We start from the raw sequence: 24061 nt of genomic DNA, 5'->3' as shown, positions 1-24061 counted from the left end.
TTTTGTACATTTTTGGTTTTTGTCTTAAAAACCATGGTCATAAGTCAACATAAGTTAAGTTTGATTCAAGTTGTAGAGAATAGTATAAATATTTATGATAACAAATAGATAGATTATGTAGACATATTTCATGGTAAATCTAATCTTATTAGTGTTTTAATATAAGCTTCCAATTTAAGATAGTTTGGTTTAGGACACAACTAGAAATGATTCTTTTTGGATTTTGGATGGAGGTAGTATTTAATTATTAAAATCACCAAACGAAAAAAGACCTCTCCCCCATTTGCAATCATAGACGTGCCTACGTCACGCGTGAGGCGCCGAAGGCCGTCGAAACTGGTAGCTTAGGCTGTCTGCATCAGGAGAGCCAAACCTAGAATGGGTAGCCTCCAACAGTTAAAAGACCTATTTTAAGTGCCAGAAGAGGTATAACCAAAATCTAAATATCATTTCTTCTAAAGACCTATTTATATAAAGGGTTCTCTTTTATGTCTTAAAAAAAATATTGTACTCTTTGCTTCGCTTGACTACTGTATCTTGGGTAACGGTGGTTCACCGCGGAGCCACGTGAGCGAACCGAAACGCCCCGCGCTAGAAACGGCCGCACGCGTCCGAAGGCCACCTTCTGTTTCTGACAACTAGGCCCGTCCTTCGGATCCTCCCTACTTGTCACCGACACGTACGCAGAGCCATCGTCGGCCCTACCTTTACTGCGACAGAGCGGAACAGAACAGAGGGGTCTCGAAAGGAGTGGAGACGGAGGCCAAGGGGGCCGTCGCAGAACTCGCGCCACCGTCCGCCATGGCCTCGTTGCCGAAGGCCTCCGACTCCTCCTCCCAACGATCCAAGGTGCGCGCGGCCTCTCGATTCCATGTGCCTCGGGTTCACCGGCCCGCTCTCCCCAATCTGATTGGTTTCGATTCTCTCCCTGTTTTCTGTGCCCTGCAGCGGTCGGATCAGGGGATGATGGGCAGGGACGCCGCTGCCGCCTCTGCTGTCCCGATCCACGGGAACCTGACGCAGCTGATACGCCAAATCAAATCGGGGCGCCTCGCGTACATCAAGGTGAGCGACCGCGCCCGGCCCGATCATCATGTCACTGAAATTTCGGGGGAGGAGCGTCGGGTTTAGTTTTCTCAATCGGATGTGGCGGTGAATTGGGTGTTTGGCTCTCTTTGCAGGAGAAATTGGAGGCGAACAGGAAGACGCTGCAGAGGCACTCCTGCGCGCTGTTCGACGTGGCAGCGGCGGCGGAGGTGGCGTCGAGGGGCACCGATGGCGGCAACGCGCTGTCGCAGCGCGCGGCGGAGGGACAGTCCAGGCTCGCTGGGTCAGACCTGGCAAACGGGATAGAGGAGAGGGACGTGGTGTACATGCAGGAGGAGAACCTGGCTGACGGGACGCTCGTGCTCTCCAGCTCGGGCGCTGCCGCGCAGCGGACAGTCGTGCGGTTCGTGAAGCTGCCGTTGGTTGAGAGGATCCCTCCGTACACCACTTGGATCTTCCTGGACAAGTATGGTGCTGTTGCCTACACCCCTCCCCCCTCTGATTACGTCTTATTATGCTGCTTCGCAATTTTTCTTGGAGCTCATGACCTCATGTGCCAAATTGATCTTAGGGTGAGATTATGGACTGGATAATCGATAATGCATGTGCTTATACGATGCTCCAAACCAATGTAGGAGTACTTTAGTCATATGATAATAAAATATAAAACTTTTGAAAAAAAAAACAGCAAATTTCCATACCCTTTAGCTGTGGGAACTCTATCAGCATCTGTGATATTCATTTTATATCTTTATTACCATCACACATCCGACACTTTAGATATTGGTATTCTTGTGTTCATATGTTTTCCAAATGGGATGACCAAGAGCACTATTTTGTGATATTGATGGTCACTCTAAGGAGATTGGACTGTAGTTATGTGCATGCAAGCTTGTAGATATAACGATTTAGAATAAGTATTGCGTCCTTTTTCTTTTTGATATTTTATTATCTTCTAAATAACACAGCGCAGAAACCAAAGAATGGCCGACGATCAGTCAGTTGTTGGTAGGAGAAGAATTTATTATGATCCAGTCGGAAACGAGGCTCTGATCTGCAGTGACAGTGATGAAGAAATCCCAGAACCAGAGGAAGAGAAACACTTTTTCACAGAGGGAGAAGATCAATTGATATGGTAATATCCTCATTAAAAATGATATGGTAAACTAAATTACAAAATATTTCAAAATTTAAACAGGTTCTAAGCCCCCCCCCCCCCCCCCCCCCCAAAAAAAAAAAAGTTGTAATATTAAGGTAAGATCCATGTATCAGAACCAGGCCACTACATTCACTGAAAGAAACCAGATGTACGGTGTCTGAGGAAATTGGTTGCAAAGTTAGTTGCAAGGCCTACTTGATATGCCAAATTTCCACCTGCTTGTTGCCTTGAGCATTATACATACCCTATAGGGTTATGCCCTATGCAGCATAGTCTACTGAAGTTGTTCCAACACAAGCTTTACTGTACAGTTCCCATGGTGTCTAACATGGAATTTAGCTAATTTTGCACACTGGAATAAGAAATTGACCTTTATTTTTCTATATGAATTCATGTTTATCTGATTTTATGCAACTTCTACAGGAGAGCTACTCAAGAGCATGGGTTAAACCGAGAGGTTGTTAATGTCCTCTGCCAGTTTATTGATGCAACCCCATCAGAAATTGAGGTTGTCTACCTTTTTAATAATATTTTTAAGTTAGTGAAGTGACTTGTATACCATAAATATTAACTGTCCCTACATTTGTTCAACTTATAAGATGCCCAAAATTTGATAGCGACTCTGCTTTTTCCTTAAAATGACAGGAAAGATCTGAAGTTCTATTTGAGAAAAATGAGAAGCACTCTGCATCTTCAGATAAGATAGAGAGCCAACTTTCTCTGGACAAAACTATGGATGCCGTTCTGGATTCTTTTGATAATCTCTTCTGCCGCAGATGCTTGGTATAATTCCACTTCTGGCATTTTGTTGCTTTTATTTCCTGTTTTCAAGGCTGTGTTTTGCCGATTGGTTCAACTAAACTTTCAAGGTTGAGATTTACCTGGGACATTTGTTCACTCAGGTTTTTGATTGCCGCCTCCATGGTTGCTCACAGAATTTGGTATTCCCAGTAAGTAAACAGATCATTTGCATTTGAAATTTCTATTTTTTTTCCCTGCTAAGTAAATGAAAATATTTTGTTTGTCAGTGTGAGAAGCAACCCTACAGCCTTGAGCCTGATGAAAACAAGAAGCCATGTGGTCATCAGTGCTACCTTCGAGTATGTCTCCTCATGAATGAAATTTACTACCATATTGGCTGCTCCTCCAGTTCTAAATACTTGTTGTTTTTAGCCTCTTTCACAATCCTTAAAATACCTCTTTTCTACAACTTCTAGATGATTTCGACCTATTTTTTCACTGGTGCTTTTTTTTTTTGACAAAGTATAACCGTGCTTATAAGAAAGCAAATGTGTTTACAATGTCTGCAACTTGCTGGGGAGAAGCAGGAGAAAACCACTAACAGCAGCAAACTGCTAAGAAAGATTCTAGACTCCCAAAAGCAAACGCGACACACAGGCCACCGGACAAGATTGGAAAAGAAAAGGCGCTGTCCCCTCTCACGCAACCCTTACAGCAGCTCCTCCATATCTCGAGGCTTCTTGTTCTTCAGGAAGTACTCCGTCGCTGCCCATCTGTTCCACCTTTGATTTCTCCGCCAGCCTCAGTAGAATCTTCCATCTCTGCAAGTAGTTGGACATTTTGAATAACACTTCAGTTGGCGATTTTGGGAAAATTTTCTCAATCATCATTATATTTTTCGAGTTGCCCACAATGCTCAAGTAACCACCGAAAAGAGAACAGCTTCAGGTTATAATGTTTTCCCCCTAGCATTAACCATTCATCTAGGAAATATTGCATATTTGTAGGTGTCCTATCCTATCGTAGTGCGTCTTTGATGACCGCCCAACAGAATTTAGCTAAAACACAAAAGGAAAACATGATCTACAATTTCTGGGCAATTACAGATGGTGCAATTAGCATCCCCCTTTCCATTTTCATTGTTCCAGAACTGTCAGCTTTAGGGGCATCCTATTCCTCCACAATTTCTTCCTTCTTTTGCATAGAACCGCCTCAGAAGGTCTTCCACCTATACATGGATTTTGTAGAGTAAATCCCAGATTTCTCCATCTTCCATAAGACTTTATTCTTCCTCGCCATTCATTACCACTTCCTGTATTTTTTTCCATCAATAAGTCTTGCTCTGTAACTTCCTCTGCCCCAAAGTTTCTCACAGAATCAAAAGGTGGAATAGTCATTTTAGTCCCTCAACTATCTCCTCCCAAACTTTCAAAATGACTGTTAATCCCCAGTTTTCTTTTGGGCTCAGTTTCATCCGAAAACTATCAAAGTGACCATTTCAGTCCGCAAACTTTGCATTTCTGGAAACAAGCGATCTGTTTTTCTCTCCTGGGTTGATTCCTATGTATAGTGTTTCTTAATTTTTCTTCTTGTTCTTGCCACGCTCAGGCTTAGCTGGAGTGTTTCCTTCTGTTTTGTACAGTGTTTTTTTTTGTTTTAATAAAAGCTAACAGTGGGGGCTTCCCTTGCTGTTTTCCTGGTTCCAAAAAAAAATCATCCATGAACTATCAAAGTGTGTTTCAGTCACCTCATACTTTTCTTTTCAGCTCAACTTCACCCCTCATCCTACGTGGAACGCTGCGTCAGCTCCAGCACTGCCCGTGATTGGAGATAGAAAAATAATATTCGAATAAAAACATCATTACCTGTGTCAGCATAGATATAATTACCAAATAAATGAGAACACGTTGATCATGGTTAGATAGCAATGATGTTGCTGGGACTCATAACTTAACTCCAATGCTGATTCAGCCGAGTAGAATTTCCCTTCCCAATTGATTGCCTCCTAATTCTGGTGCTAGTGACTGACAGTGTGATATTCATGTAGCTGGCACTAAAAAGACAAATTCTGTCAAAGCACAAATACTTGGCTGCCTTATTTCTCCCTGAAAAGGCAGACACATCAAAGTAACAGAAGGATTTCCCTAACAAATAATAATATACGTGCATCAGCTTAGTTAAACATCATGAACTCTATGTTATGTGCTAGGCCGGGAGCATGAAAATAATTCCATTAGAACTCTGAAGCATATCCATTGATAAATATTAAAATTCTAGACTGGAATAACTCAGAGAGGTATAAACCCATTTTTGTTGTTGTGGAGCAGACACCATACCAGACTGCCATGAAAAAAAGAGAAACCCATTTTGATTTATCTGAGCTTCCCGAATCGAATACACAGATGACTCCATAGTAGACCTTCGTAAAAATCTTTCCTGCTCCATCCTCCATAGTAGGCCTGCCCTGCCTGTACTATCCCCTGCACCTTGGCCCTTCTTTCATGGTTGCACTGTGCAGCTTGCTCCTACTGCTGCACACGTGATTGGCTGCAACCGCCTTCCCCAACCAGTGGACTGGAATAATTGGACATCACAGCGAGATGTCAAGAGATGAAGCGATGGAGCGGGATTGAGAGGGAGAAGCAATTTTATTGGGGATTTGGGGTTTCGAATTAGGAAATGAGATTAGTGATCTAGTATTTCATTACTGCAAGTGATGAGCTCTGCTCTACTATCCTACTTTATGGAGTGGATGATGACAACGACGAGTGACAGTACATGTGAAATCGAGGGCCATTGGAATGGAGGGGTGGGTGGCATATTGGACGGAGCAGCTATGCTGTTGAATGCAGCATAGATGCGCACTATGTGCCAAGAAGTGGTGGTGGTGAACGGGCAGGTGCAGTGGCCGCCTAGGGTTTCACAGAGGCAAGCAGAGCGCCACAAGTTGGGGAGCGAGTGAACGGGGTGTGGTGTCCGTTAGTGGTATTGCGAGTATATAATTAAAACTTATTATGGCATAATGCTACTCTCATGGCACATGGTTTACCAGGACAATTGGACCCAGAACCCATGGTTGATGTAGCCAGAAGGCAGGCACACAGCTCCACCTATATGTTTTTTTTTTCTAAGGAATAGAAATGCTTTAAATCGACCCAAGTTCCTAATACATTCTCAACTATTTAGTGCATTTATCCCATTGAGCTTGTATATTTCCATAAAGATTCGTGGCAATTACTTTATTGTGTGCCAGGGCTAACTTAAATTTTAGTTTCCCCAGTGGAGAGAAGGATTTCAAGAGATGCATGATGATGGTCTTGGTGGCTGTGCAACATATACTATGGAATCAGGAACTGCCTCACACAAAGTTGATGTTAATATTATGTCTGAATCAGAAGATTCAAACCGAGAGAAAGGCAACATTAGATCCATGACACTAGTTGGAACCAGTGGATCAAAAATAATTTCTTCTGTTAGTGCTGAAGAAAGCACTACTCCGCCTTCAGCAGATACTTCTGAAACAGAGAATGTATCCTCTGATTTGCCTCCCAGTAGTTTAAGGAAACACAAGATTTCAAAACATGGACCTAGGTACAGGGAGCGTTCTCCTGGCAAAAGGCAGAAGGTTTTCACTTCTGACATTTCTTTTGCAAGCAATATACTGAATAAACTTTCCATCCCGGAGATTCGTGACACAAGACAAGAGTCTAGAGAATCTGGGGGTGATAAACTACGAATTGTTGACGAGTCCACTAAGAAGACTTCAAGCAAAGATATCTGTGGAGAAAGCCCAACTACTACTACTGATAATGTGGGAAGAGAGAGTAATAAAGTATCTTCAACAAAGAATTTATTGGAGCACACTCTTTCTTGTTGGAGTGCCTTAGAGCGAGATCTATACTTAAAGGGCATAGAGATATTTGGAAAGAACAGGTAATTATAGGTTGTATGTAATGAAACATTTTATTTTATTATATTTTTTAGTTTACGGCCTGGTGCAAGCGGTAGAGTCTTACCGCCTGTGACCGGAAGGTCCCGGGTTCGAGTCGTGGTCTCCTCGCATTGCACAGGCGAGGGTAAGGCTTGCCATTAACACCCTTCCCCAGACCCCGCACAGAGCGGGAGCTCTCTGCACTGGGTACGCCCTTTATATTTTTTAGTTTACCTAGGCTTGCTGAAAAAGGAGTTCCATTATTAGTTTAATTTGATAATTTGATTCCCTAGTTGTATGACCTTTGTGTGCATCGGTCACAGCTGTCTCATTGCCAGAAACTTACTATCTGGTCTGAAGACCTGCATGGAAGTGGCCAACTACATGTATAACAATGGTGCAGCGATGGCGAAGAGACCTCTCTTGAATAAATCCATCTCAGGCGACTTTGCAGAAACTGAACAAGACTACATGGTATGCACTTTCTTGTCCTGTTAGCTTGTGTGCTTTACCTCATTGGTATTCACTCAGATCATAAAGGTTAGAAGTATGTAAACTGTTGGTAGCCACGTTGGTCTGAATTCAGCCTATTACTATGCTGTTGTGATTATTGTTTGTTATGATTGGCCGCGGAGTAGGGGACAAGGCATCACATACAATGACTTTTATTCATTGCACGGTATTTTATGAGGGTTACAGATTAGGGTTTTTTACGAGGATAATTTTTTTTATCCTTTTGGAATAACATTTGTAATATTGTTGAGGCAACAGGAGAAAAATCAAGGAATTGCTAGTTTACACAGTGCCAGAAAACAGGTAAAATATGCTACTACGGGGGTATGTAAAACAGCTTTCCTTTTGGGATCAGACCTGTTGCCACCCATGTTACCAGATCCAAACTGGGGTCATTAGATGAATGGTTGGAATGTGAGTTTTGTTTTATATATAATAAATAAATAGATGAGAAAAAAAACGAGGTTGCAATAGCGATGCATGCAGGTTCTAAGGCCTTATAGGCTGCTCTTCTCTAGTGAACACATAACAGCATAAGCTCACGTGCTTAGTTGGCTGGTTTCATCAACTGTGGATGTGCTTGTTTTGAACCCCATCTCCGGATGCTTTTGTGAAGCAATAATCAGCACCATCTGCTTGGGCTGGATCATTCTTCTCAGAACCCAAATCCAGTTTTCTCCAGCAGCTGTTGGATGAAGTTACTTATCCACTTTCTTTTCCCCTGATTAAACCACCTGGTTGTCTGGGCTCATGACTATGGGTACGACCATGCCAGAGGTCAGCTTTTAAGTCCCTGGCTCAACAAATGAAGTGACTAATATATGGCCTCACTACCACTCCACAGTCAAACTGACAAGTCAAAAATAAATAGATAACCAGCTAGGAGTCTTTTCTTAGATTGGCTTGCCACCCTTGTTAATTTTTCCTCTCGGTTTCATATGGTTTCCTTTTCTTTTGTTGTTTTCATAAGCATCTGTACAGTCCTTTTTGTATTTCAATATATTTCTTTCGCCTACTATTATTACAGCTCAAAAAAACCTTTGTTTTTCTGTTGGCATTGTTATGCTAGTAATAATATGATTATTTGTCCTTGTCTTCTAGGAGCAAGACATGGTTTCCAGAACAAGAATCTATCGTCGGAGGGGCCGCAATCGAAAGCTGAAATATACTTGGAAGTCTGCAGGGCATCCAACTGTTAGAAAAAGAATTGGTGATGGGAAGCAATGGTACACACAATATAACCCATGTGTGTGCCAGCAAATGTGTGGTAAAGATTGCCCCTGTGTGGAAAATGGAACTTGCTGCGAAAAGTACTGTGGGTGCGTCCCAAGTGATGCTAACTTTCCCTTTTTTATTGAGCAGATAGATTTCTGTTGTTCCTTTACCCCCGTTCTCCTAGTGATTAAGTATGAACTGACAATTATTTCGTATATTTTTACTAATGAAAATGCAGAGTAAAAAAATTATACTGATTTCATTTCTGAATACTCATGTGTCATGATTAATCAATATAGGTGTTCGAAGAGCTGCAAAAACAAGTTTAGAGGCTGTCATTGTGCAAAAAGTCAATGTAGAAGCAGACAGTGCCCCTGTTTTGCAGCCAATCGTGAATGTGATCCAGATGTTTGTAGGAATTGCTGGGTGAGGTAATCAGCACTGGTCTAATTAACAATTGACCTTTATGCATTCATGAACTAGTTAAAATAATCATACAACAGGGTCAAGACTCAAGAAACTGTAATTTTTGTTAACTGCCTTTCTTGTTCTATTGTCATATTCATATTTCTGATTTGTACTATTATAGTTTATCACTCATAACATGATGTATATTGTCTTCAGCTGTGGAGATGGTTCACTAGGTGAGCCACCTGCGAGAGGTGATGGCTATCAGTGTGGAAATATGAAGCTCCTTTTGAAACAACAGCAAAGGGTGAGACTGAGTATATTCGTGGTGCTATTTGTCCCTTTGTATCACTACACTCTACTAATGCTAACTGCATTAATTGTTTACCATGGACCAGATTTTGTTAGGAAGATCTGATGTTGCAGGTTGGGGTGCATTCATTAAGGTCAGATAACCGAACAAAAACCTGAGTGTGATACTTTCTTTCTTGTTCTGACTAATTTTCTTTTTACTTTCCTTGCAATATGTAGAATCCTGTACATAAAAATGATTATCTTGGAGAATATACTGGTGAATTGATCTCTCACAAGGAAGCAGACAAACGCGGCAAAATTTATGACCGGGCAAACTCATCATTTCTGTTTGATTTAAATGACCAGGTGCTTCTTGTCCCTCCTCTCTTTCTTTATTGGATTGGAATATTTGTTTAATTCAAAGCAGTAAGCTGAATTCAATACTTTTACACAGTATGTATTGGATGCTTATCGCAAGGGGGACAAATTGAAGTTCGCAAATCACTCATCTAACCCCAACTGCTATGCAAAGGTAAGAATTGCAATTACTGAATAGCATTTAGTTCTTTATTATGTTGCTCATTCTACTTTCCAGGTGATGTTGGTGGCTGGCGACCATCGGGTTGGTATCTATGCGAAGGAGCATATTGAGGCTAGCGAGGAACTCTTTTATGATTATCGTTATGGGCCTGACCAGGCTCCAGCTTGGGCTAGGAGACCCAAGGGATCAAAGAAGGACGAAGCATCCGTCTCTCACCATAGAGCGCACAAAGTTGCTCGATAGCGCAGAGTCGCTCCGGATGATACAAATATGCAGTAGATTATATATTTAATACATGATTTAGTCCTAGTCATTATACGAGGACTTTGTTAGTTGATAAACATACCATCGGCCTGTTCGCTGGTTGGTTTCTAGGTTGGCTGGTGCTGGTTTGTCGTAAGAGGAAAACACTGTTGACTGGCTGAAACCAACGAGCGAACAGGCTGTATATATATATTAATAAATAAACTCAGACATCAAGTTGGAGAATAAATGCATATAAACATTTGTGGACCTTAGGTCGGAAGGTGACAACCTTGTTAGGTTGAGAAAAGATAAGCCTGTTCGGTTGGCTGGTTCGTATCGTTGCTGGTTCGTGAAAAAATACTGTTGGCTGGTTTGTGTGAGAGAAAAATACTGTTCCGGCTGGAAATTTACGATCGTTTACGCCAAACGAACAGGCTGAAGAGTACAGGTTTTCAAACTGGAGTGGCTATTGCTAGAGTATCAAATAGCTGAGATGGCTATAGCAATAGGCGTGTTTGTATATTTTTTTTTTGGTAAGATGAAATTTACTTGCTAAATCTCTTCCTTTCAAATCCTGAGCCAAGCGTGGGCACCCGATTAGGCCACGTCGCCTGCTAACCTGTTAGTCGTCGGATCGAGCTAGCTCGCGACGTGAACCGTCCAATGCGGATCATAGCGGCAATGTTATCCTAAACGCTAAACGGTAAACAGTCGGTCATTCACCGTTTAACCATTATTCGTTCTAAACGGCCAATTAAACGGGCAAAACGGACGATTAAACGGGCTAAACGTCTAATTAAACGGAACGGTGTACCACTATGTAGCGTTTATACGGTGTGTAATCGGGCTAAACGACCGTTTAGGCGAACAGTGCATAGCGGGTCTGTTGCCCATTAAGGAGAAAAATCGGGCGCTCGTGAAGATTCGCGAACCCGGAGCAGTCGAGCTACGACCTATCTCCGCCGCGCGAGTCGCGAGCATCCAGACGACGCCGGTCTCCGGCTCGTCGTCGCCTCCGCCCTTCCCTTGCTGCGCCCTCGGCCGACACCACTCCTCCTTCCTCCCCTCGGGACGCCAGCCTCCTTACCAAGTCGTCCGTGCCTTCCTTCGCCTACCGCACCGCTCGCCGACCTCATCCACCCGACCCAAAATCCTTCAGGAGAGATCCTGATCCCTTAGAACAAACGTGCGGGGGACGTGTTGGTGTTGCTACTACAATTCACCCGCTCATCGTCGGCGAATCGAGTGGGGCGCGGGGTGGGGTGGATCACCAGCGCTGTTTCGGGCGTGGGGCAGCGGCGCCGGCGAAAGGGCGGCGCCGAACACGACGACCTCGCCCGCCAGTCCTGCCTGTCAGTGCCTTTTGTCTAGCTACGGCTACGGTGTAGGGTCGAGATGGCGGACTAGAGAGGGGTGAATAGTTCTTTCTAAAATTAATTGTGTCGGCTAACCGAAATAAGTGCGGAATTAAAACTATCAGTCTAGCCAAGACTACACCCCTCTATTTATGTTCTCTAGCATATTCCAAAGATACTAATTAAGCAACAAAGGTGCCGGGCTAGCTAGAGCTCACATAACCAATTTTAGAAGCAAGATCACACAAATCTATGCCACTAGTACTTCAAGCAACAAGGTAGCTCCTACACAAGCTAGTAAGCAAAAGCACAAAGCCACCTAAGCTCACTAGCAATGCTCAATAACAAGGCAACCAATGCCAAATTAGAGAGCGTAATTACTTAGCTACACAAACTAAGTAATGTGACTAACAAGGTTACACAAACCAAATTAGCCACGCAAGGGAGCTACTTCTATGCTACACAAGCAAAAAGGTAACTAGTAAGCTTACACAAGCTAACTAATTATAAGAGCAACTACACAAGCACAATGTTATATGAAATATAAATACAAGCTTGTGAAAGGGGATTGCAAACCAACGGGAAGAACAAGGTTGACACGGTGATTTTTCTCCCGAGGTTCACGTGCTTGCCAACACGCTAGTCCCCGTTGTGTCGACTGCTCACTTGGTGGTGCAGCGGCTAATTGGCATCACCCGCCAAACCCGCACGTCGGGCACCGCAAGAACCTACCCCGAAAGTGATGGTAGCTCAATGACACGCTTTACTAGAGTTGCTCTTCGCGGCTCCCGCGGGGCGAGCACAATGCCCCTCAGAAAGCTCTTCTCAGGAGCACCGCACAAGCTTCTTGCGGGCTTCGACGGAGACCACCACCAAGCCGTCTAGGAGGTGGCAACCTCCAAGAGTAACAGGTACCACCGGCTTGCAACTCGATCACCTAGTGCCACTCGATGCAACCTCACAATGCAATTGCACTAGAATCGCTCTCTCACACAATCGGATGATCACTATCAAGCATATGTGAGATGGAGGGCTCCCAAGCACTCTCAAGCATGGACACAAAGTCTCCCGAGGTGCTCAGCACCAGCCATGGCTGAGACCCCCTTCTATTTATAGCCCCACAAGCTAAACTAGCCGTTACCCCTTCACTGGGCGTTTTTCGGGTTGACCGAACGCGCCGGTCATATCGACCGGACGCTGGACCTCAGCGTCCGGTCAATGGATGCTCGCCACGTGTCTCCTCCGTTCAACCTCAGTCGCTTGATGTCAACGGTCAAGTGATGATCGGACGCAGCTGCTCAAACCAACCGGACGCAGCAACCCCAGCGTTCGGTCGTTTCCAGTAAGATACCAGTCGCGACCGGACGCGTCCGGTTGGTCACGATCGGACGTAGCGTCAGCGTCCGGTCCTTCTCCAACTTTTTTGTGTTACCTACGTCACCGTACGTCAGCCTGATCGGACGCACCCTGTCAGCGTCCGGTCAAAGACCGACGCTTGCTTGCTCTCTGCCGTCACTGACCGGACGCAGGACCCCAGCGTCTGGTCCACTCTGTGAGACCCTGTCTTTTCTGTATAGGGCGCCGGTGGCACCGTCGGACTGTCCGTACTCTACGGGCGGACACTCCACCAGTGGAGTTCGAACCCTTGTCTTTGTTCCTTCGCCGAGTTGATCCACATCAACTCCAACTTCATCTCCTTTGTAAATGTGCCAACACCACCAAGTGTACGTGTGTTAGCATTTTCACAAACCTTTTCCAAAGGATTAGCCACTCAACTTGCCACACCACTCAATCCTAGCAACGATGCAAAGTTAGATCACTCGAGTATCACTTAGATGACCGATATGCAAACAAGTTTGCTCCTCTTGATAGTACGGCCATCTATCCTAAACCCGGTCATCAACTTCTCTACACACCTATGACCGATGAAATGAAATGCCCTAGGTTATACATTTGCCTTGCACATTCCATTCCATCTCCTCCAATATCGATGCAACACATGCACCAACATGATCAACAATGATATGATCCACTTCATATCATCACGTGATCATATTGGTTCATCGATCTTGACTTCACTTGCTTTTCACCGTTGCCTTCGTCCATCGGCGCCAAGTCTTGCTCAAGCTTCACCGCCACGCGGTCCATCGCTCCAAAGCCTCCGACTTGCCCTTCACGCTTGCAACCGGTCCATCAAGCCAAGTCTTGTCTTGATTTTCTTCACCTTGATCACATGACTCAATGTCATGTCTCATGTGCAATGAGCTCCTTCATCATCACATGTGTGAGCTTTGCAACATCTCCAAACCATTTTCACCTTCATGGCATATGTTGCTCACACACATGTATTTGTGGACTAATCACTTGTGTATCTCACATAAACACAATTAGTCCACCTAAGGTTGTCACTCAATTACCAAAACCACACGAGGATCTTTCATGCGGCCCGAGGAACCGCATGTTCGACACCACCGTCGTGAGCTCCATGAGCTCCAGCTGCAAAAAGCAAGACGCACGACAAAGCCGGTGGAGCAGCACGGGCCAGCGCTCCAGTAGACGGAGCAGCCGCCGACATGGACGACGCCCTGCAGCTGTTTGATGAAATGCCTCCAAGGCTGTCCTCGATCATACAGGCCTAGAACAAGGTGGCAACTTTATCCTTGGCCATGTCTTGCTCGCATCCTCAATTCGGAATCTTCTATTGGATTTTTTCCAATATTATTTGAACGCTGGTGTCGCAGCCGGCATCAACACAGAAGCATCTTCTCAAGCTCTCAACCAAAGCAAGGATACAAAGAAGATTGCCTTGACACACTGGCAGCGTCGGCGGCAGCAAGGTACCTGACCCCTTCCCGACCTTCCCTTTGCCTTCTATGTTTGAGGAGCATGAGCTTGTTGCAATGCCGGAACACCAGATGATCAACATTAGACAGAACGGGAAAAAAGTTATCTCACTTACCTTGGTAATTAAATGTTCTTTTGTGCTCATATAATGTGCTTCGCTAGACAACTGCTTGCATCAATAGTATCTATGCATGATTTTTTAACTTGAACATTTAGAGAAATATTAGAACTACGTAGTGTAAATGTTTAGAGCTCAGTTCTCAGTTTACCAATATTTTCTGAACCTGGCAAATATACCTTTGTTCATAAAGCTACTGAATCCTAATGAGTAGCAACAGTAACAACACCATACCCTTGGAAAGCTCTTTAACGAACTTCAAGGTGAACACATCTCTGGAAAATCTTCAGTTCTTTACCAAGATATCATCCATAAGGAAATATATGAACTATTCCTCAGATGAGTAACAGTCTTATTTTCGACAGGTCTCATTTCAGAGATAGTTGAAGAAAGACTGCAGTAACAAACACATGCATCATTGGAATATCCTTGCTTTGTGTATTTATTTTTAGAGTGTCTCGTAGAGCTAAGTTACAGATGGCAAGATAAAAATCTAATAAAAGGATCATTAGTATCAATCATTTTTCTGCTTCTGAATGGAGCCACCAAGAACAACAGCAGCAAAAAAGATTCTTAACTCAACTAAATCAAAGCTATGGCTATGTTGGCAACCTCAGCAAACCGTTCTTATCTTTAACAGAAGCATACTATGTTGAACACAAACAACATGGGGCCATACTTCCAACAGCTACTCCATTATATGTGATGTGATCTTAGTAACAATGAATGGAATGCCTTTACTGCCACATTCATTGCTTTCATCATTTTAGTGTGGAAAATTCTTATTTCAATCTTTATTTGCATTTTTAGACATAATGTAAGGCATGCCACTCTTTATATGCTTGTTTTGAACAGGATTTCCTCAAGGTACCAAGGACAAGGTCTCATTTTTCCATACTGTGAAGCGTACAATATCTGGACCTGAAAGGATATTTTCTTACCCCATATTAACTTGGTTATTTTAACAACGATCCATGCCCACAGTTTAGTACAAATCAGTGGATGGTACCATCAAATCAAATCCTTGCTACTTCCACCTGCTTAATACTGCATTGCTGTTTTTAATAGTTTCAATATTTGTATTTGATGTCATTACATGCCTTATATATAGGAGTAGCTCCATGTAAAAAACAGACCATGTTATCTTGATTAAGGATGTTAGAACCTCGTTATTTCAGCTTATGTTATCTTTAAGCTCGTTGCTAGTAGCAACTGTGGAACCTCACTATTTGCAGACTGCTGTCCACAGGTCAATCTTTTTGCAGACATGTTTTTTGATCTTTTACGGACGAAATACCATTGAATTACCATCATGGAGTACAAAGAACATACACCAATACTGCCAATAACTACTCATAGATGGGCCGTGGGCTAATCCAAGCTGGCGCGGCAACGCCGTGCCCATCTTTTCTAGTGTACACTTTATTCCTGAAAGTATTTGATGATTCATTAGGAGTGTTTCTAGAACCTGATAGTAGGCTATTTGCATGTCACATTATTGGTTGCAGAGAGGGTGCAGACTGCAGAGACAAGCATGATTGACTGATTTTGCACTTGCGCCCTCTTTTCAAATCAAATTAACATTTACAGAGGCTGCGCCATAAAAAAAATGAGCGGGCAAATAATTCAGCCACTAACTTGTTACATCTTTTTCTTGTGGCGACAGTAGATGGTAGAATAACAGTTCATTCCATGTATCTGGGACTCCAGGAAGGCACCAGTGGCTGCAATCCTGTACGCTCGATGCGGTTAAATCTATCGTCTTCCGGCCATATACAGATGGGTGACCATCTATCCTGATCCCAGATAGATTAGTGATGTTCAGAATTGTCACAGGAGTCTTCATTTGCTTCGTGATTTGTTCCAAGATCACGTTTCTCTCAGGTACCGGCCTAGCATGGGTGTCATTAAGAGGCAGCATGCTCTCTCTGCAGTGTCCCCCTGAATTCCACTCCCCACCGCTGAAATTGACAACTAGTTACATCGACCTGCTTGGACAGAGGAGACAACAGCAGCTCTTATGACACTCATGTTAGATTGACTAGTCAAAGATCAAACCTGAAATGCGACGGGGATGAGCTTCGGAAGAACACTTGAGTTAGCTGTGGATTGATGTACCTGTCCACCCAGGATGCCCAGGTGGTTAGTGCTCTTTGGAAAGCGGTAGAGACATTGAGATGGGGATGAACATGATCTCCCTCCTGATAATAGTTCACTCTGCAAAGTATATGTGATAATCAGATTTTTAATAACATGATTTGGTTATTTTATTCTATAAGCTCTAGGTTTTTTTAAAGAAGAAAAAATAGTGTCAATGGTTGGAGTTGTTTGACAGTTGATTCCAAATAAAAACTCTGTTCATCTGATGTGATTGTCATTCACAGTAGTCAATACTCACCCAGATTGTGTTTTGTGATGCGACCACCAATGGGCAGTGTTGAACACAAGCACATCAGCACCTTTCCATCTTGATGAGCTCCGATGAATGGTATCGATCCGTAGTGTCTTCATGCGCTTCTGGCCAATTCTCGCCTTGCTTTCATGCACCAAGAAATGTGTCACATGATATTCCACACTACAGTTGTAGTCCTGCGACAACCATACCAAGATGATTACCATCTACAAGCCTAGACATTGATGAATGGACTACTCTAGTCAGATACAGGAAATACTAACCAAGAACTTGAAGTTGTAATCACCGTTCTTTTTAGTAATCCTGCGGCCATGGGATTCATGAATCCGTCCAGGATCTGAGACAGCCGTTCTCAGCAAGCACATCATGGATTCCCACTGGTTTCTGTTAATGGAGTCCCCAATAAACACTAGTCGCTTTCCTCGCAGCATCTCAAGCATTTTCCTAGCATTAAACCTAAGTTTTATTTCAAGAAGTTAGCAAATTGCAAAACTACTAAGCAACCAAAGAACTAAGGAATTGCAGGAGCGCAACAAATACCTTGGTATATTGCAATGCTTAGGCTGCCACCTCCACTTCATGTGTCTTTGATCCATTCTACCATTTGCTCCACAGCTGAATCCTTCATCTATAAAAGGGCACGAATCACTCGTGTAGAGTGGATAGGTCTCATCGAACACCCAACTCCCATCATAAACATCACAAGTATTGCTTCCTGTAGAATCCATTTTGCTCATGATCGCTTCCTCAATCAGATTAGGATCTTGCTTATTTTGATTGACTGGAGCTGCCCCGGAATTATTATTCCCTGCTGAATGATCTGAGCTTTTCAGTTGCTCCCCTTGTTGAGAAGCATAAGCTGTTTGTACTGAGGAGTTGTGCTTATCCCCCAAAACCACAAGATCGTCTTGCAAGGATTCACCTCTCACCTCCATTGCAGCAGCTGAAGCTTCCATGGACAAATTGACAGTTCTCAGAGACTCTGCTCCCTCCGATTTCACCATTGCAGCTACTTCCTGTGAAGCAGAAGCATTGCCAGTGCCAGCATTTAACTGCGCCTTTGTTTCCGAACCAACGTGTTGTCTGCTAAGATCCTTGCCCTCAGGCAAGTTTTCCTTCCGAACGGAAAATTTCCCCAACTTCTTGTCATCTCCTCCCACACCGGTTACTTCTTTAGCATCCGTAGCCAAATCCGAGGCTCCAATAGAGTTCTTCCCAGCTTCTGCAATCTCTTGCACCACCAAAACCTTACCAGTCGCGGGTGCTCCACCATTTCCTCCTCCGGTAACCGCTTCTTCCACCACGCCCCGAGCCGACAGGTCTCCGGACACCGCGCGGCGGGCTCCATCCGCCACTGATTCTCCACTCCCGCGCCCACGGACCGCATAACCGGCCTCCGGCGCGAGCGCCACCGCGCCGCCCATGGAACCCCCACCGCTCCCAAGAGGCGGTGTCCGTGCAAGGGCCGCGGTGGAGGCGTTGGGCATGGCGAATGGGAGGTGGAGGGGGCGGCCGTGGCGGACGACGAAGAGCGCGAAGAGGAAGGAGAATAGGAGGGAGGAGGAGCCGAAGGACAGGAGGAGGAGGCACTTGGGACTAAAGAGCCGGTACGAGGAAGAGGAGGAGCTCCTCTGCCTCTCCATTGCTCCGTGCTGCGGGGAGGAAACAAGGGCGGATGGTACGGCAATGGCTAGCCTTGCGGCTTCCGGAGGGAGAGGGAGCCTCAAGCAGGGGGCTGGAGAGAAAAAGAAACGAGGAGACGGAAACTGAGGGAGAGGGTCGAGGACCGTTGGATGGTCAGTGTAACGGAAACGGAACGGGAGCTTCGGGTGTGGTGGAGTAAGCGTAACTGTCCGTCTGCGGTCTGCCCCCACCTTTCTTGGACATTCAAGAGAGGCAGTTGGCATCGCTTCTCACATATTTTGTTAGCCACGTTAGGAATAAACAAGATATTACAGGCAATAGAAAATGCAAATGAGGGCAAGTAGAGTGTTTTTTAATAATATTAGTTTGAGATACAAAATTCTTAAATGAGAGCAAATGGGATACCCCTTTTCAATTAGGTAAAGGATTACATCTTTAGAACATAGGTACAGGATATCCTTATAACCAACATCATAAATCACTGCTTGTGCTTGTATGACTGGAACTGAAACTGAACATATATAACAGGAAAGAACTATATTTCGTCGAGACCTGAAACAAGGCAGACTGCAAATTTTCAGTACAAAATTGCTTACCACCATTTAAAGCACAGGAAACTGGAATGTCTCTTTTGTGATAATATAAGATGCGCAGAAACATTATTTATGTTTGCTCAACTCCACCTGGGTTAATAACTGAAATCAAATTGCAGCATACTGCGTCGTCGCAACCGAGTCAGCTAGGCGACAGATTCCTATGGTCTTCCTGGAGATGATCAAGGAGGACTTCAACAAGGCATATGCAGGGGGGCAAAGCAGCAACAGCTACAACCAACAGTCTCACCCAAGATTTTGGGTAACAATTCTCTTTCTTTGTCTGCAAGAACAAGATTTTTTCAGACTTCTAGACGCATTTTCCAATACTGTACACTACCTTTTTTTATTCATCACTGTGGGCATGCTTGGGGACTGGCAATACAGGCTGAGGCTTAGAGACCAGATGCAGTGCTGTACGGATCATCCAGAGGAGGTGAGTAAGTTGTCCAAAGTGAAGGCTCAGGTCGATCAAGTGAAAAGCATCATGATGGAAAACATTGACAAGGTAATAACCAATGTATATCAGTATATGCTTTCCCGGGCATGCATGACCTGATGATGGATTCCTGCATCTGCTTACCTTGACTGAAACCTTCAATAATTATGCTTACATTCTTGAGTTATCTTTGGCCTTGACTAGCTTACTTTGAAATACTACTTCTGAATGAGGAATTAATTTGCTGGAAATATTTTAGGCCTTTGATTGCGGACAATAGATCGATGGGCTTGTCACAAGGACAGAGCAGCTCCACGATGATGTCTGTGGTTGTTGCAAGTTTCTGTTTATATCGTCATATCCATGTATCTCTTCAGTAACTTGCCGGTGTCAGACAGAAGAGAAGAACTGAAACAGAACATTGGCTCCTCTGTTTGTTTCAGGCTGCTGATTTCAGGCGGCTCGGCGTGCAGGTGCGGCGCAAGATGTGGTACCAGGACATGAAGATGAAGCTCATCGTCCTCGGCATCGTCGTCGCGCTTATCCTCGTCATAATCCTCTCAATATGCCATGGAATATGCGGCAAGTGATTTAGGTTGCTGGAGATGGCTGGGAATAGCAGTCAGTCTGATTATGTGCTATACCAAAATCTAGCTCGGTTTGTTTATCATAAAAAAGAGAGTTAAATGTACCGTAGGTCTATTAATTTTTAGTGGTGTGTCATCTAGGTCCATCAACTTTCAAACTGTATTTTTTAGTCCATTAACTTTTGGTGGTGTATCATCTAAGTCCATCAATTTTTAAACTGTATTTTTAGGTCTATTAACTTTTGGTGGTGTGTCATCCAGGTCCATCGACTTTTAAATTGTATTTTTGGGTCCCTAAACTTTTTAACTGGTTCATCATAGGTCCATACCACTTCGTTTAGCGAATAGATCTGACATGGCACGCCAAAAAGACAGCCACCGTGGAGTACAAGATAATCATCAATACGAAGAACCTGATGGGATCACCATTTAGGGTTTCTCGAGCGGCGGCTCGACGGGGAATAAACTCCACAATAAAATCCAGTCTAATCTACCTGGTACAAGGCCGAAGGCCACAGGTATAGACACGCAAGCCACCTGACCCAAACAAAACTCGGACTCCACCAGCTCAACTAGGACCGATTGACCCTGAGTCCTTGATTCGGCTAACATGCATGGCACGTCCAAACGCAGGCACTAAAAGTTAGATGCTAGATAAAAGATCATGTATCACAACTGGATAGGAAACTAATGCATGGAAATAATAAAATACTACAGCAAGGATGCTAATCACGTTGGGAAAATTCTATTGATGATCTCCACCTCTTTAGAATTAGTACTGATGTATTTTGTTGGCTTCATTTTCTTCTTTCCACACAATAATAAGGTACCTCTATAAAATATCTTTGATGACAGTCTAGCAGTTGTAAATTTCTCTATGTCTATAATATATTTATCCTTAAAAATAATAGTTTCAAATTTAAGACCAGAGGATATTAACGAATTACCAGTTGTTACATTTGAATTAATGTTAGACAAGTCTTCATGAACATCTTGAGGAGCTATGGACTCATCACCTACTCTACGGTGGCTTCTTATTTGGCGTGCCATTTCAGATCTATTATCTAAACGAAGGGGTATGGATCTACGGTGAACCAGTTAAAAAGTTTAGGAACCAAAAAATATAATTTAAAAGTTGATGGACTTGGATGACACATCACCAAGAGTTAATGGACTCAAAAATGCAGTTTGAAACTTGATGGACCTGGATGACACACCACCAAAAGTTAATGAATAAAAAAATGCAGTTCAAAAGTTAATAGATCTAGATGACACACTATCAAAAGTTAATGGACCTACGGTGCATTTAACTAAAAAAAACTAGCTCGGTTTGAGCAAGGCTTCAGGGAGTGTTGAAGTTGTGCCACAAATTAGGCCTCAAGTTAATCGACCTCAAGGTAAGGAGGAGGGGTCACTATGGCTCAAAACTTTGTTTTTGAGATTCCCTGAACCATTTTACTCTTGTTTGTAATAAGGAACAACCATATGCATTGGTCGATACAAAAGCTGAGATATTAATATATTCCCTTTTCTAAAAAGGAGGAGGGGTCTCTAATCTGATTTGGTTCTCTTTGGATGTTGAAATTGTGCCACCAATTAGGCGATAATTTCAATGACATGAAATTAGCAGGTGTAGGTTCCAGGATGGAATTTTGTCAAAAAAAATTTGAGTTGAAATCTTGTCAATTTAGCCTTGTTAAGGATTTGGATTGGTTGTTCTAGATGATATTAATGGACCTGTGGCTAGAAATATGTTCTTGTTGTCACGTATACTGTCATTCTCAAAGGTTTAATTGATAAAGGCACTGTTATCATGGTAAGATGTTCTTGCTTGTGTGATGATGATCTGTTTCGCTTGGTCGTCTAGCTACTGATTCTGTTAAATCGCCTATCGAAAGATCATACCTGTCAATTTGATATTTTTTTAAATTCCTTGTGTATCATTCATAGTTCTAGAGAAGTGAAAACCTGTAAGATGACTCCATACACTGTGTCAAGATTGTTTTTCTAAATCATGTTTTTTGGTCATTTCCTTTGGTACGCTACGAGCAACAATACAGATGTTGTTATTGGACCCTCAAGAGAATTTGAAGGTCAGTACAAACTACAAAGAGACCAGCCCCAGCAAGACTGCATAATATATCTATGAATATACACTACAATATATCTTTCTTTTTGAATGTCAAGGGGTGGGGTGGGGGGGGTTCCCCACCTGTACTATATTTGGCCCTTAGCGGCCCGCAAAATGTTTACAAAGTCTTTACTGGAAACTACGAGTTTCCCTAGAGTTGGAATTCCTATGAAAAAGTCTCAAAACCGTAGGGAACCTGAGCCCCTAGGGTATTTCATAGGGAACAATTCTTTGGGGACAGTTCAACGGGAAATAGAAGAGTGCCCTACGGTTTTCCTTAGACACCGTAGGGGATTCTAATTTCCCTAGGAAAATAGATCCCTAGGGAACCTGCTGACCATGCTGCAGCCAATCCAGCGTGTAAAGTTATTTTCCCTATAACTTTGGGATTCCTAGGGAACTAATCCTACATGGAAAGTTCCCTTCCCTAGGAAATTGATCTCTAGAGAAATATTTTTGGCATTACATCAGATTTGACGTCAAATAATTGTAAATGAATTCAAATAGAGTGCATTATCACATTACAATTAGGGTGTTCACTAATAATAACTACGAAGTCCAGCTAAGTTAAACACTAACTCAAAAGGAGTTGTCCAATCCATGTTTATTTTGGCAACAGAACATAAATGCCATGTTTTGGCAACAAAACATGTTAGAAAAACAGAAAGTCATCCATCGGAGGAGAGTAGTTGCCACCTCCACTTGTAGTTGCTACATTTTCGTGGCCACGGAATCTTCCATGAGCAATCCTACTTAGTGTTTCATCAGGAGTTTCCATTCCAACAAAAGAGCCACCAGTACAAGTCTATTCAATTGAACAAATGGAATTTCAATTAAATAAGTGAAAATTTCACAGGAAATGCTATGCCAAAAAATAGGTTCATGGACATAGCATTTGAAAATAGGTTTCACTACACTAGCTGAGATGTGTACAACAATTAACATTAACAAGAGACAACACTATGATGTGTACTAGCTTAGATGTGTACAACAGACCATGTAATGGAAATGAAAATCAGGATGCATTCATGTGTCTAGGAGATATAGATGATATGGCAGAGGAAGATGTAGAGCAATATCTATTTTTCAACATGGTATGAACAACAATCATACAAAGACAACAAAAAGAAAATAGTAATAATTAAACTTACATTATGAGGAGATGGATTTAAAGAAGGTACATCGGCGTACACAGGAGGCACAGGTGGTGGAGGCATGGGAGCAGGAACAGATGTGGTAGGCATACCATTTATCTCAACAACTCTCTACAGTTCAATAATCAAATGTATATGTATACTGATTAAAAAAGAACTCAAGTGGCAATAAGATGAATAGAGGAGGATGCATGTGAGACATCACCTCCATAAACTTTTGCATGTTCTCAGTGTAAGCATGCACCATTCTTGTCGGTGCAGAAAGTAACCAACACGTAAATATTTATAGTTTTGTCGTACGTTGTGATCGGATGCAGCCTAGCACTCAATGACACAGGGTTTATACTGGTTCAGGCAACGTGCCCTACGTCCAGTTTGAGTCGGTCAGTGACTTTATTCCTGAGCCCAGGTGCATGAAGTTTGCGGTGGGGTTACAAACAGAAGGGAGTAAGATGGGGGTGCAAGAGGTCCGGTCGAACTCTGGTCTGAAGGGCCAAGAGTGACAGGAGCTCCGCTATGTGCTAAGTGTTCAAGCGTATGCTCGAGGTTTGAACTTGGTGGTTCTTGTTGTGGTGTGTGAATGAACTGATCGATCTCCTTTTTTGGGAGGGAGCGTATCCCCTTTTATAGATGAAGGGGATTGCCTTACAAGTAAGAGAGGGAGAGTGTACGTACACTAAGTCTTGTT

The 24061-nt window shown here is 43.3% G+C and overlaps 2 protein-coding genes, 1 long non-coding RNA gene and 1 pseudogene across 11 annotated transcripts; 3 read left to right on the top strand and 1 right to left on the bottom strand.

Moving 5' to 3' along the window:
- The first annotated feature begins 701 nt into the window (after nt 1-701).
- LOC136542680 (histone-lysine N-methyltransferase EZ3) lies at nt 702-10384 on the top strand. 5 transcript variants are annotated; one of them, XM_066535221.1, is made up of 17 exons: nt 702-849; nt 949-1065; nt 1182-1513; nt 2021-2182; nt 2630-2714; nt 2852-2989; nt 3109-3156; nt 3235-3306; nt 6228-6880; nt 7202-7352; nt 8493-8710; nt 8906-9037; nt 9231-9321; nt 9413-9460; nt 9546-9674; nt 9763-9840; nt 9904-10384. In XM_066535221.1, exons 1-17 carry the CDS (start codon nt 802-804, stop codon nt 10090-10092), a joined length of 2691 nt encoding a protein of 896 aa, XP_066391318.1. In that variant the 5' UTR covers nt 702-801; the 3' UTR covers nt 10093-10384. The 5 variants fall into 5 exon arrangements, 4 of the variants coding, with proteins under 4 accessions (XP_066391318.1, XP_066391312.1, XP_066391326.1 ...); XM_066535215.1 differs by having other exon boundaries at nt 6219-6880; XM_066535229.1 differs by lacking the exon at nt 2021-2182 and having other exon boundaries at nt 6219-6880.
- Nucleotides 10385-13975: 3591 nt separating this feature from the next.
- Nucleotides 13976-15653, top strand: LOC136495983 (uncharacterized). The gene is made up of 3 exons (XR_010769019.1): nt 13976-14095; nt 14192-14287; nt 15268-15653. It is a non-coding gene; the product is annotated as an uncharacterized lncRNA (long non-coding RNA).
- Nucleotides 15654-15782: 129 nt separating this feature from the next.
- On the bottom strand, nt 15783-18575 carry LOC136495952 (protein trichome birefringence-like 6). Of its 5 annotated transcripts, none has more exons than XM_066491727.1 (5): nt 17366-18575; nt 17089-17269; nt 16811-17001; nt 16471-16629; nt 15783-16373 (listed from the first exon to the last, which is right to left on the bottom strand). In XM_066491727.1, exons 1-5 carry the CDS (start codon nt 18466-18468, stop codon nt 16046-16048), a joined length of 1962 nt encoding a protein of 653 aa, XP_066347824.1. In that variant the 5' UTR covers nt 18469-18575; the 3' UTR covers nt 15783-16045. The 5 variants fall into 5 exon arrangements, with proteins under 5 accessions (XP_066347824.1, XP_066347820.1, XP_066347828.1 ...); XM_066491723.1 differs by having other exon boundaries at nt 15784-16373; nt 17089-17281; XM_066491731.1 differs by having other exon boundaries at nt 16237-16400; nt 17089-17281.
- Nucleotides 18576-18618: 43 nt separating this feature from the next.
- Nucleotides 18619-20091, top strand: LOC136464457 (vesicle-associated membrane protein 722-like; annotated as a pseudogene).
- The last annotated feature ends 3970 nt before the right edge of the window (nt 20092-24061 follow it).

This window comes from Miscanthus floridulus, chromosome 1 (genome assembly GCF_019320115.1).
Source record: "Miscanthus floridulus cultivar M001 chromosome 1, ASM1932011v1, whole genome shotgun sequence".
In the NCBI taxonomy this organism is placed as follows: domain Eukaryota; kingdom Viridiplantae; phylum Streptophyta; class Magnoliopsida; order Poales; family Poaceae; genus Miscanthus; species Miscanthus floridulus.
Note: the sequence above shows the minus strand (reverse complement) of the source record. Positions and strands in the feature narration are given on the sequence as shown.